The sequence below is a fragment of the Ruditapes philippinarum genome, unplaced genomic scaffold, assembly GCF_026571515.1.
Source record: "Ruditapes philippinarum isolate M1 unplaced genomic scaffold, ASM2657151v2 ctg818_1_1_1_1, whole genome shotgun sequence".
In the NCBI taxonomy this organism is placed as follows: domain Eukaryota; kingdom Metazoa; phylum Mollusca; class Bivalvia; order Venerida; family Veneridae; genus Ruditapes; species Ruditapes philippinarum.
The window spans coordinates 237,038-251,134 of record NW_026855621.1 but is presented as its reverse complement, the minus strand read 5'-3'; the positions used below and the strand labels follow the sequence as shown (position 1 = coordinate 251,134).

At 32.2% G+C, this 14,097-nt stretch overlaps 1 protein-coding gene across 1 annotated transcript; it reads left to right on the top strand.

Moving 5' to 3' along the window:
* The first annotated feature begins 1,226 nt into the window (after positions 1-1,226).
* LOC132743924 (uncharacterized) lies at positions 1,227-13,413 on the top strand. Its single transcript, XM_060732522.1, has 3 exons — positions 1,227-1,493; positions 9,096-9,181; positions 9,714-13,413. Exon 3 carries the CDS (start codon positions 9,749-9,751, stop codon positions 11,195-11,197), a length of 1,449 nt encoding a protein of 482 aa, XP_060588505.1. The 5' UTR covers positions 1,227-1,493; positions 9,096-9,181; positions 9,714-9,748; the 3' UTR covers positions 11,198-13,413.
* Positions 13,414-14,097: the final 684 nt, after the last annotated feature.

The following is a 14,097-nucleotide window of genomic DNA, read 5'->3' as shown; positions in this document are numbered from 1 at the left end:
TGCACGATAGATTTGCTGATGAGATATTATTTGAAAGATATCGCTTTTCCTATGGAGCCAGGCCAGCTATTTCTGATTCTACTGAGTTTTAGTACTATTAATTTATTACTATTTGATTACTATTACTATTATTATCATTATCATTATTTGTAGTACATGTATTAGTAGTAATGGCAGCAGTAGCAGTCTGTAGCAGTAGCAAGCGTCAGTAGTAGTAAGAAGTGATTGAGATTATATTTTGTCTGATGAGATCTTTCCAAGTTTTTAAATTCACTGGTACATTTAATTCATTTTGTCAAATAATACTATTCCTTTTTATCAGCCATTGACATTAATCTAATTTTATTAAAGTGAATTGGCCTATAATGGAAGGTCTGTAATACAGTAAGTACTTATGTTGATAGGTATATTAACAGACTACCACAGAATTATACATCTATAATAATGAGCTACCAAGGATTTTTAGCACGAATTCGCTCGTTTCCCGATAGATATTTCATGAACGGGAAGGGCTAGAGACTTGGGGTCGGTCTCATTTGGAAGCTTAATACAAACGTGAAATAGTGATAAAAGTCTTTTTTAATTATCTGGCCAATTGTTTTCACAACGGCTCGGGAAATGAATTCCTTGCTCGTAGGCTCGAATCTGGAGTTTCAGGCCTTCTCTTAACTTATAGTATATATTAAAGGGGGTCATTTTTTACAATTTTTTTTTTTGGTTTTTGTAACTTTTAAAATGAACATAGGTTTTATTATCAATCTGGTCATATTTTTTTCATCCCAGGTCCAATACTCGTGCCTGTGTGGAAAATGTTCCCATTATAGACCAATTCTCTTTAATACTGACAAATTATGGATGCTGAAATAACCTTAACGCAATGTATCTATTTGTTTCAAATTAAAGCCATGAAATGCTCATTCTTCAGCGGGTTTATGATATGAATAGAATTTTAAAATCCTCATTACATAGACTCTGTAGATTACGTGTTTTCCGTTCATGTAACGTCACGGGAGGTAACACGGGTTATACTCATATATATACGTTGTGTCTAACATAAAGCTCTGATGATAAATACATATAAATGTAGAGCACAGATCAATAATAAATAATCGGCATGATTTGTAACAGCAAGAAATGTCTTTATTGTTTTACATTTTCAGTTCTTGGTTTTAGTCAATTTATTCGCGAGAGTATTCCAATACAGCGAGAGAACTGTAGCTATTAGTTAGCATATCGGTCGATGAACTCTCTTAACTAGGTCTTCACGACCTCTTACTAGACGAGTCAATGACCGTACATTAAAATCTCACAATGCTGAAACGTCTGGTATTTGATGCATTTCACAATAATGCATACACTATCGCGATACATATAACGTTTAACTTAAGGATGTTTAAATAACAGGAAGTAAAAATAAAAGAGTTTGATCATTTAATCGAATGTCAGTGAAAAAAAAAAACAGTAGATGAAATGGAATATTGTCACGATGAAAAGTAAGTAAATTTATGTGAAGTGAATGTTATGTCTACTTCGCTAAACAGCTGGTTCCCGCTTGCTTAGGTTCATGTTTCATGCAGTCAGTAAACGTGCATCACCATAATATTGACCGCGTCATTTAACTCAGTTGTGCATTTTGTATGAGTTGTTAAATACTTGTGAAGAAGAGACGAGCGTTATTTTCTATTAGATTAAATATTGCAGAATACTACATAAACATATAAATATTCCATTTTAATTCAGAAGAGATTATACATTAATGCACCTTATTGATAATTCCTGAGTAATATTTGATAAACAACATATATTTAGGTCTGCGAGGCCTTTGGTGTTAAAGGTGCACGCCTCCATATTAATGCTAATTTTTTATCCCCCGCCGATGGAATCGGGAGGGGGATATAGTTTTGGCGTTGTCCGTCCGTCCTTCCGTCCGTCCGTCTGTCCGTCCGTCCATCCGTCCGTCCGAATTTCGTTTCCGGAGTAGTTCTCTGCAAATAATGGCTGGAATTCAACGAAACTTTATGGGAATGTTGATCAGCATGTGAAGTTGTGCACCTGGGTATTTTCGTCTGGATATTTTTAGTATTTTTAGAGTTATTGCCCTTGACTTAGAATTTCGTTTCTGGAGTAGTCCTCTGCAACTAATGACTGGAATTCAACGAAACTTTATGGGAATGTTGATCAGCATGTGCAGTTGTGCACCTGGGTATTTTCGTCTGGATATTTTTAGTATTTTTAGAGTCATTGCCCTTGACTTAGTAAAATTTTGTAATTTTCAACTTGTGTCGCATGTAACTCAAAAAGTATTTGACCTAGAGTCATGAAACTTTACAGGAATGTTGATCAGTATGTGTAGTTGTGCACCTGGGTATTTTCATCTGGATATTTTTAGTATTTTTAGAGTTATTGCCCTTGACTTAGTAAAATTTTGTAATTTTCAACTTGTGTCGCATGTAACTCAAAAAGTATTTGACCTAGAGTCATGAAACTTTACAGGAATGTTGATCAGTATGTGTAGTTGTGCACCTGGGTATTTTCGTCTGGATATTTTTAGTAATTTTAGAGTTATTGCCCTTGATATAGTAAAATTTTGTCCGAATTTCGTTTCCAGAGTAGTTCTCTGCAACTAATGGCTAGAATTCAACGAAACTTTATGGGAATGTTGATCAGCATGTGCAGTTGTGCACCTGGGTATTTTCGTCTGGATATTTTTAGTATTTTTAGAGTTATTGCCCTTGACTTAGTAAAATTTTGTAATTTTCAACTTGTGTCGCATGTAACTCAAAAAGAATTTTACCTAGAGTCATGAAACTTTACAGGAATGTTGATCAGTATGTGTAGTTGTGCACCTGGGTATTTTCGTCTGGATATTTTTAGTATTTTTAGAGTTATTGCCCTTGACTTAGTAAAATTTTGTAATTTTCAATCACAATCATCAGTCACACGGGGCCAGAAAAGGAGTTTCAAAAATGCAAAATTAAAAAAATCTTGTCTGACAGTACAAGGCCTAGAGCTTTGATATTTGGTATATGATATAACATATAGGTCCTCTGCCAAAATTGTTCAAATTTTAGCCCTGGGGTCAAAATTGGCTCCACTCCAGGGGTCATAGATTTTCCTTATATGTATATAGTGAAAACTTAAAATCTCTTCTTGTTTGAAGGTACAAGGCTTCAAGTTCAAAGAATTTTACAGTTTATGCCATGATTAATATATAAATAAAGCCTTATGACTTCAGTTGTTGTGTTAATAATAACCAGTACTCGGCGGGGAATATAAATTCAACGAATTTGCTTGTTTTTTTTTTAATGGAATAAAAAGAATAATATTGGCAGGTGAACAAACTTTGCAAACGTCTCTTTAAACTTTCAAAATCAGGCAAGAATTTGTAAATATCGCGAATACTGCGCTAGTCACGAGGCAAAATATGATGATAAATACTGCAAAATTAGACAGTACTTGCATTCAACATGTTAATTATTTCTTCAGTTGTGAATACATTTGTCCTTTCACTTTTCTTAAAATCATCGAACATTTTTTCAATGATTTTCTTTAAATGTTTTTGCTCATCTGAAGGCATGCATCTTTAATTGACAATGTATTTGCTTTGATTAAATACATATCTTACTCAACATAGTTATTTTTTCTCTGAATTATTAATTTATAAGATCCATATTTTTTTAGCAGAGATGGAATGTATTAGTTTTTTTAATCGAAAATCATTCAGTACTAAGTCAGCCTAATTTTTCAGATATTCACTTTTATGTGTATGTATTTGAGTTTATTTAACCTCGCCACCGGTTGCCCATATTGGCGAGTCCTCCAGAAGAGTATTACTAATTTTATTTTTGGAGGATAATGCAAGATACAGATACAGAATGATGCCTGGTGTTAAAGTACTCATACACGGTACATCGCTATAATGTATCTTAGTTGGCCAGCCCGGGAATCGAACCCAATTTTGAGATTACACGTCTTGAGCTATGCGGGATGGCCTTTTATGGCTGAATCCCCATTTATATACATGTATCAGATCATCTGGAAAAATGTTAATATTTTTCATTTAAATGATACTAGTATTTTGTTCCATTTCCTGATGGTTACCGCACTCAATTTTCCAAATTTATAGTCATGGGTTATTTAAAACAATGTTTGTTTTAAATCATTTTTAACGTTTACAGATTGGATTACCTTCACTTTGTAATGCCTGCTGTGCATAATTATGCATTATAATGACTTGTTTTGAAAGTACACTTACATTATAACATTAATCTTATATTATATGTAAGTTATAAAAGCTTTTGAAATTGAAACATATATACATGCGTAATACTGAATGAAATGCCATTCAACTGGTCAGTCACTGGTCAGTAATTAAGAGGTGGGTTAAATATGCGGTCAGTTAGACGAATTTTATTCTATTTTTAACGCTATTTAAAATGTCGATATACGCCCTCGTCGTCTGAACAATTATAAGCTAAAATGTCTCTAAAGTTAATCATAAAAATGATATTAGCAATGTTAACAATCCAACACGTTTAAATGAACGATATGTACATTATATGAGTTATTTTCGGTAACTCACTTATCTCGGTCACACAATATTATCATTCTTTACAGCTTAATAAACTGGAAAAAGCAAGCAAGGTTGGGACAAAAGGTTAAACACCGGTCACTATTCTTTTCCGCTATTCTATATTACACCTTGTTATCCAAGGTTATGACTGAAACAGCGAGAAGTTATGCGAGTTCAAAAATACAAGTACTTTAAATAAACGCTATAAATTTATTTTATTTTTGTTTTATTTAATTAATTTTATTTACTTTTGATTTATTTATTTTGAAGAAGCTCGTGTACTTAAAAACTTTATTTAAAGCAGCACGCCTCCAAATTCATGCTAATTTTCGTGAATTTTTTTAAAATCTATTAAATACTAGTAGTAACATATTGTAAAGTGAACAAAGAATATAATTTTCACATTACAAATAGCACATAAAACCCATATTAATTAACAAAAAGAGATCAAAATATGTAAAAAAAATAACCCTTACTGCGTTAGTTATTGAGTAAAAATATGTTAAAAATACTGTAAAATTGTCATAAATCGCACACAACATGGCAATTATGCTTTTATCTTTAATCTACTTAATTTTCTTAAAATCTCATGACTTTCTTCTCCAGTTTGATTTTGTAGAAATATTTTGGTTCATTTGGAGGCATGCAGCTTTAAAAATGAATAAAACTCATCTAAGAAGAAAAATATTTTCTTACTTTCTAACGTCTTTTTTGAGTTATTACCTCAAAAAGAATATTTATTGGAGGAATAGCTAAATTTTAAATCAGATATTTGCTGCACGGTAAACAAAGAAGTTCCAAAAGACGAGAAAAAAAAACTCAATTAAATGTCAAACCGATTCCGTGTTATTATAACTATACAAAGGAATCAGTACAGGTAAATTTGATACAAGTCGGGGCATAATTTATGCATATTTAATACAAGTATTTTAGTGATATATATATTCGTCTGATATTACTCCGCAGATTGCAGTTGTCAAATTGCAACTGTTCGGACCAGATTTGTTTATTTGCCAACATTGAACAAAACTATTTTTGTAAATATCTCAAAATGAAATAAAAGTAATATATTCACAATAAGTCGTGCGTGTCGGATGGTGACACTATCAGGTCGATCAGTCGAATTACCAAAATGCACATAATCTCCAGACATTCTACATAAATCTTCTTTATTGATAACTTATAATATATAACAGCCGAGGTGTTCCGATTGAAAGTTTATATGTCTAATAAAAATAAGATATTTACTGTATATTTGCCTTATTTAAATATAATGCATTCACAAGCTATACAACTTTTGCGCACACTTAAGGATCCTATATGTTGTAATTAAGGATGTAACAACACTTAAGTGAAATTTTATGTATGTATGTATGTATGTATTTATATAATTATTCTTCTAAAACAATTTCCAAACATCCAAGAATATGATAAAAATATGTACTGCAAATATTTATACACATTATAAGCAATCTTTAAAATATATAATACATGCTTTCATTTCTTATTGAAAAATTTGGCTTAGACTTTATCGAAAATAAATTTTTAATGACCTTCCTTTATTAACATGAAATGTAAATTCGGTTATATCTTTACAGATAATGCTTTTTGTAACTTGCAATATTGATAAATCGTCATTTGAGCATCTGACATATTTATGATATAAAACCATAAAAATTGAGTTATAGAATCTTTAAGTGTGCTCAATAATTCCGTGCTCGATGGCAATAATCTTACAAAAAGTGTTTGGTAATGCATTGGTAATGCATGTTTGTTTCAAATTTATTATTGTCATTATTTGCAAAGCTTAAATTTTCAATGACCATGAATATTACCATACAACAAAGAAACTTACAAGCATTGGTACCTGATGATTATTAGTATTAGTGCCCACGCGCTTTTGTCCAACTGGCATTACCATTAAATTTGTATGATTATGTTTGTGAACCTGTGGATCTACTTTCAATAAGAGTTTTTTTTTGTCTTTGAGGGACGTGAAGTTAAGTATAATCATAGCTCAAGATTATTAAACTTTTCAACTTTTCAAGCATTTGTTTAAGACAAAGCAGTGTGAGATAGTCACCACTGGATGTTGGCTTTTTACGCCGTTTCCCGTAATCTTACTTAAAACTGATTAGCAAAATATGAAATAACATGACTGCGGACGATGACCGTTCAATGAGAGGGTGAACTTCCGAACTTCAGCTTGCCGAACTTACGCTAATCGTGAATACGTCACTTATTTGTTTGCGAGAAAGCTGAAGCCGCTAAAATTGTGTTAAAAACTGTTTTAAATAAGATTTTTAGAGAGATGAAATAAGTGTTGTGCAAGTCAGGGCATGTTTAAAGTTGTAATTCTTTCTCGCGGATGGATATTTCAATATTTTTTCATTGTAAATGAAGTGTGATCATCAAAATAATGCTGAAAACTCCTTCCAACAAAACAATTTTCAAATTCTGACTGTGAAGGACCGTCATTGAGTCCCACGAGAAATTTTGCAATATTTTGCTTTTAGAAAAAAAAAATGTTATTTAAAATTGAAAGAAACAGTAAATTTCTCTACTGCAGACAACTTAATTACAGTCATCATACCAAATAATTTAGTGGTGTGAGTATGTATATATATACATAGTTTTATATATTTGTTTAATTCCTACTTAAATACTCTCTTGTCAATGGTGGTGACGAAATTGCTGTTCCAGTAACTGTATCTTCAGAACTTTGATGAGTATTAATTTTATTTGTTCATTAAACTGTAGTTCGTCTAAATTCTAATATTTAATTTAGCAATATTTATATATGTGTGTGTGTTTTGTGATGTTTCAAGTTAAGGGGAAAAAATTGAATCGATAAATGTTTCGCGAGAGTGTCCGTTGATGAACTTCGGTTGATCCTTATACAGAGCTATTGATTTGTTTGCGCCGAGTTCACTAGTCTCTCTATAATATATATATCCACTGACCGCTCTATAACGTTTTATATATAACGAGATGGTTATACATGTAGCAACTATATAAATATATATATATTTATGTGTATCGACATCTAGACATTATCATTTAGCATTTTGTTTTTCATGTACATGTAGCTTAACGGAATTCTAAATATCTAAAATTAAGGTATGAGTTTATTAAGATTATTTTTAGTCCTTTTACAGATTAAATAACTATTTATATTTTGTGTTTTTTATCATATTAAATGTTTTTTTTTGTTTGTTTGTTTTATTTTGGTAACTTTTTAGTTTGAAGATTTTTTGTGGGTCTATTAATTTGATAACTAAAATATCGTTTAAGTTATATCACTATTTTTAGTTTTACATACTTGAATGGTTTAGATTTAATTATTTTTTGTTGTTTGAAAGATGACATGAAGTTTTCGAACAATAATTTTTAAAGCGATATTTTCATGAATTGTACAATGTCTGATCTGAAATAACAATAAATATTTCATGTTTGCAATATTTTGTTATGACCAATGACTATATAATCATCTAAATAAATAAATAAATAAATTAAATCAATAAATAGATAAATAAATAAATTAAATCAATAAATAAATAATTAAGAAATAAATAAATAAGCAAGCATAGCTCAAAAATTTACTGTCTTTTACTACAAAAGTGTTATTTTAAGACATTTTAGGAACTTATTGTTATAGATAAAAGAATAGATAATTTATTGACGTACACAATTTGTACATAGTCGTTTCAACATACATTTGTAAAGCATATTTAATTTACAATATCATGGTACATAAACAAAAGTTTCTGTCAAGTTGTTCTGTATTTGAGCCTGATATAACTTAACGTTTATGTTGTTGTGACACCTTCCTACTTTTTAATATATTATTTGAATTGATTTTACCACTTTTCTAAAAATAAATGTGATTAACCAACGAAAAAGAAGCCTTTAAATAAAGGGATGTTGATCAAGTACAAGCAAAAATTATGCAAATGCTTTGCAATAGTATTTTGTACGTCGCTCTGATTTTGAAGGCACATTGTGCTTCAAAAATGATTTTTCCTTCTTTACAAAGGGTACACATGAGATGTATAACGTTATAGTATGGTATTATAGCATGTAACATGCTTATAGTCCGACGACAGCAGCGCTGAATGTGAAATAGCTAACAAAATAGCAAAATCGCCTTGTCAAAAAGCAACAGAAGTAAAGATGGTTCAGTTCATTAACCAATGAGTAACGTTTTAGGGAAAAAACAAAAACAAAAAAACAAAAAACAACAGAAAACGACAGAAAAACATTTTAGAAATTTCTTGGGCAAAATGGGTCTATAATTAATGAAATGTGAATTATCGGTAAGAAAATGATATAATTTCAACCCAAGGGAAACCCAATTTATAAAAATTTAATATAATATAATTTTAGGAAATTAAAAATGCAAAGGATGGGTTATTTGACGTATGCTGTTGATCAGATGAGCGACAGACGGAAATATCAGTTTGTTAGAAATAACTTCAGAAATGTCAAGGAAATATTCAACTATATTGTTTTTTTTTTCCAGATAAAGAGGCGAGGTGTGTGTGCTGTACATCATATGTGAAAGCAGTAAAGTAAAAATCGATCAGAGATTTAAGGTTCACAGTGGAGGTATTTCTTTTATCTAATTTTATCTAACATAAAATAGAAATAGCACGTTCATAACAACAGAAACCATTATCTTCTCAACAGAAAGCTAACATGTTGACTTAAATTGTCATTTGTTCATTAGAACAAAAAAACATAATACATTGTACGGAGACTCAGAAGGGACATGATTGCTTGTTCGTTTCGTGCACAAAACTGAGTTGTTAAAATATATTTATAAGGTGTTTGCGTGTGCAACTCACTAATGTTTTGTAGAAGCCACTTTTACCCGCAACTATCAACTTTGTAACAAATACCATTTGCTTTAAAATACACACCCACGTTTCATTTTAGATGGCCGTAAATTCTTATATTCTTTATGTACAGAAAGTTAAGTGATGTGTGCATCTGGTTTTGATGTTAATTGTCAAATGTATGATTGAGAAATAATCTGCATCTTAATTTCTAAATTGGTTCAAGATTTTTGAAGAAATTTTTTCTCAAGTTATGGAAAGTGTGCCATGTTTTACTGATTTTGTTTCTTTTATGATTACAGGTGAGAGTTTGTTTAAGGCTAGTCAAATATAAGAAATGTCAAGTAGTCGTCTACTTCCCATGTCTGCTGAATCTCCCCTCGATTTAACAGTGAAACGAACAGATATGGATTCTAATAGCTCTAACGATTACCTCCAGCAATCCTTTACCGCTACCATAGCAACGCTAAATAACCCCATGGTTGACTTTTCTACATATCAGCAAAATAATTCCGGTGGATTTTACGAAGCTGAAGAACATTATTCACCAATGTATAGCGAAAGTGTCACCCCACCCATGTACACTATTCCTCAAGGCTCACCTTCGTCCAACCAGAATCTCAACGTTCCAGCGACTGTACAAACTTCAGCGCCATCGTCCCCAGTCTATGACGTCAATCAGAAACATTTTGAGCATAGTTCAATATTGCCGAAGAAGCGCAAAAATTTATGGCGGCCATACGATCGGACGGCTTTGGGTATCAATGTTTCCGTTGAAAGAGAAGGTGACAGTGGATCTGATTCTGGGTCAAACTCTTCCTCGGACCAAGAGTTTAAAGCTCCGAAAACTCCTATGGATCCGATGAAAAGAAGAAAGCGTAATATGCTCCAGTATGCCGAGGAGCATTTGGATGACAACAAGTTAAGCGTTAAACAATCAAACACATCATCTAGTCACATAAAATCAACACCAGCGGACGAACTAAATAAAGTCATTGTGCCATCACCAACTAAAAGTACTGACACTTTTGTATCATCTCGTAATGCTAATGACAATGCAGATGTGCGTGAGCAAGTGATCTCAGGAATGAAAAAACGCGACATTTTCGGATGGTCTCTGAAGTTATCGAAACCACCCGAAGAAGTAGATACAAGCGTTTCCAGTAGACCAAATGTATGTCAAGATGGAGATAAAACATATTTCGAGCTACAAACAGTAAAGAAAAATGGATTTGAAGGTTCGACACAAAGCATAAATGTAGATGTCCCGGTGAATCAAGGAATCTCAAACGGGCCGTCTCCTAAAAATCAGCATTCAAAAACAAACAGTGGTAAGAGGAATACCACAAGTAAAAAACAAACGAAAGATATTGAGAAAGAAAATAATAAGAATTCACCAAGCAACCGCGTCTTTATACAAAGAAAAGACAACGTTGTAGAGAGTTATGATGAAACACAAAATGTTCCCCCAAAAGAGGAAACTAAAAAGAAACTGTCTCTAATAGATCTTATTGAAGAAATCGAAGCAGACGCTTTGAAACAAGATAAGGAAGAAGTTGAAAAAACAAAAAGGAGGAACATGGGTATAGTGAAGCTGCTAGAGCAGTGTAATCATGTTAAGCTACAAGCGTTGGACTACCTGATGTCGAACGTGATCATACAAGAAAGGGGACCATCGTTCAAAAATCAAAATGAGACCGTTCAGAAAATGTTGAAGGGCGATAAAATAGGTTCAGTAAATATGCTTGATGTGGTAGAGCTACAAGTCGAAATGGGACTAAACTGACATGCTATATGTGTATCAAGTATTTGTCATGTGGTTGAATAATAAGTTTATTGGAGTGTAAGATAGTATTATTAACTTCGGTAAAACAGTGCAGTATTTTATTTTGAAAAGTACATACGTTGTAACTGCTTGTTGTCAACTATTGTTCAAGAGAGTCTCAACACGCTGAGGTTTGGAGATGTATAGTGATAACGTGACTGATTTGCGAAAGTAGTCTAATTCCGAAAACAGTGCGATATGTTATGTAGTTTGTATCAGAGAAAGTGACTTATTGTTGGTAAAGTGGTAGGTGAAGGCGACTGAATTGTTGTGAAGTTTACCTATGACCTGAACGTGTTGGATATATTGAGTTGAAATTGTTAGACAAGGCACCTTAAACAGTCCCAAGGTGAAAAAAAGCGGCGGTGTAGAACTTTTGGGCAACAAACTGTAGGCCATGAACAATACGAGTTCTAAGTCAAAAAGTTTGGCATTGATTACCAAACAGAAATAACTTATTTTATTTATGTTTTAAATTGTGTTACTCATGTATGAAAGTTTAGTTTTTGCAGTGCTTTATTTAGTCGTAACCCCTGCTAACGGTTCAAATGAATCAAGAATATAATTTATAGTTCATATAATTCATCATTAAATCGAATTAATATTGGTGATTTGCAGGGATCAATGCGCGCGTCTCACTGGTAACTACTGAATTTTATCACTTTTTAAATTATATTTATATTGCGTACACCAGATTAGGTAATTTAACAACATATAATCATTTTACACTCGTGAAAATTCGACATAATTTGGTTCCTTCCGTTTAAACTGTTTACTTACTTAATATGACCGGAGGGACATATTTTTTGTAAATTACCTACAGTCAAAAATGTAAATATAGTCTCGAGCGTAAAACTTCCTTCTAAGTACAAGTGCTCCATTAATCTAGTATAAATGCACGTACTGGCATTATACGTTTAGAAACTTACCATGAATTTTAACATAAGATATAAAAACGTCTCAAGAACACTTAAAGTATAATATATTAACATTTTTAACCGAAATTTGTTAGACATTGTTAAACAAATATGACAATGCCTTCAATATATGAGAAGGCTAAATTGACCTTACATGATATATATTGTTTATTATTAAGATAAAATACATTTTGCTGCGCTCTGCAATAATCGTTACGTTTTGTGAATTCTATTAATTTTATATATGTTGTTATTCTATAAATAGTTGTGTATCAGTACTTGAAAGAAGAGTGTATGTGCGTCTGTGTGAACACTTTAATACTTTGTATACATGTATATATATGTGAGCGTGAGATAGTAAATGAAAGATGATAATTGTACGTAAACTAGTAAGATATGTAAATGTACTTAAACTGGTAAGAGGTGTAAATGTACGTAGACGGGTAAGAAATTTAAATGTACTTAAACTGGTAAGAAATGTAAAAGTACTTAAACTGGTAAGAAATGATATATGTACCTAGATTTAGATTGGAAATAAATAATAAATGTAATTAAATGGTAAGAAATTATGAATGTACATGTACTAAAATTGGTAAAAAATTATAAAGGTACTTAGATCTAGATTAGTAAATGATAACTTGATGTACTTAATTAGTAAGAAATTATGAATGTGTTAAATTGGCAAGAAACAATAAATGTGTTCCATTTTCCATAAATACATGTAATCAAATGAGCCGCGTCACGACAAAACCAACGTAATGCGTTTGCGAACAGCATGGATCCAGACCAGCCTGCGCATCCGTGCAGTCTGATTAGGATCCATGCTGTTCGCTTACAAACCCTATAACAAGTAGAGAAACTGATAGCGAATAGCATGGATCCTGATCAGACTGTGCGGATGTGCAGGCTGGTCTGGATCCATTTTGGTCGCAAAGGCATTACGTTGGTTTTGTCGTGACGCGACTCCAATCATTAAAATGTTATTTTGAACACACAGCATGTATTTATTCTTTTTTTATGAAAAATTGACTTTTTCATTTTCATTTTCATACTGCATATTTCTATTTTCTTATTTTTTCTATATAACAAAATTTTGAATTTTTTCTGTACTGTTGAGTTTTTAAGAGCATTACAGTAACTTTGTTAGCTACATGTTATTATTCTTTTTTTATTGAAGGGCACAATTTATCTCTATAACAGAGACCATTATTGAGCCGCGCCATGACAAAACCAACATAATGGGTTTGCGACCAGCATGGATCCAGACCAGCCTGCGCATCCGCGCAGTTTGATCAGGATCCATGCTGTTTGCTATCAGTTTCTTTACCTGCTATAGGGTCTGTAAGTGAACAGCATGGATCGTGATCAGACTGTGCGGATGCACAGGCTGGTCTGGATCCATGCTGGTTGCAAACCCATTATGTTGGTTTTGTCATGACGCGGCTCTAATTTGTTTTGGATACAGATTCCTAGATTATGTAAAGTTTGCAGGAGTACTAGTATAATGCTAAAATTTCAATTTCAAGAGAAATACCTTTTTTTCCTTAAACAATACATTATAATGTAATAGATAGCATTACGGATTAATAAATAAATGTATTAAAGTGAATGTGTCCTAATTGGAGTACAATCAGTTATGGGGATAAGGACCATGGGTAATCGGCGAGGTGCTCCGAATGGAATTACCATGACGATATCCATGTTCTGTATTTATGATTTATTTTACATTAACATTGTGATGTGTGGGAATTATATGGAAAGGTATAAAACAATCATATATCAGACGATCATTTCCTGATACCGGTGCCATGCAGGTCTTTCGTAAGAGTACATTCTATAGAATGACCAATTAATAGCATATTCATATCAAACAACTTACAGTGAAACAAAAGGGGGACCACTGCCTGGGAGGTAGAGCTTGTATACTGAGGTGGTTTTCCCTGT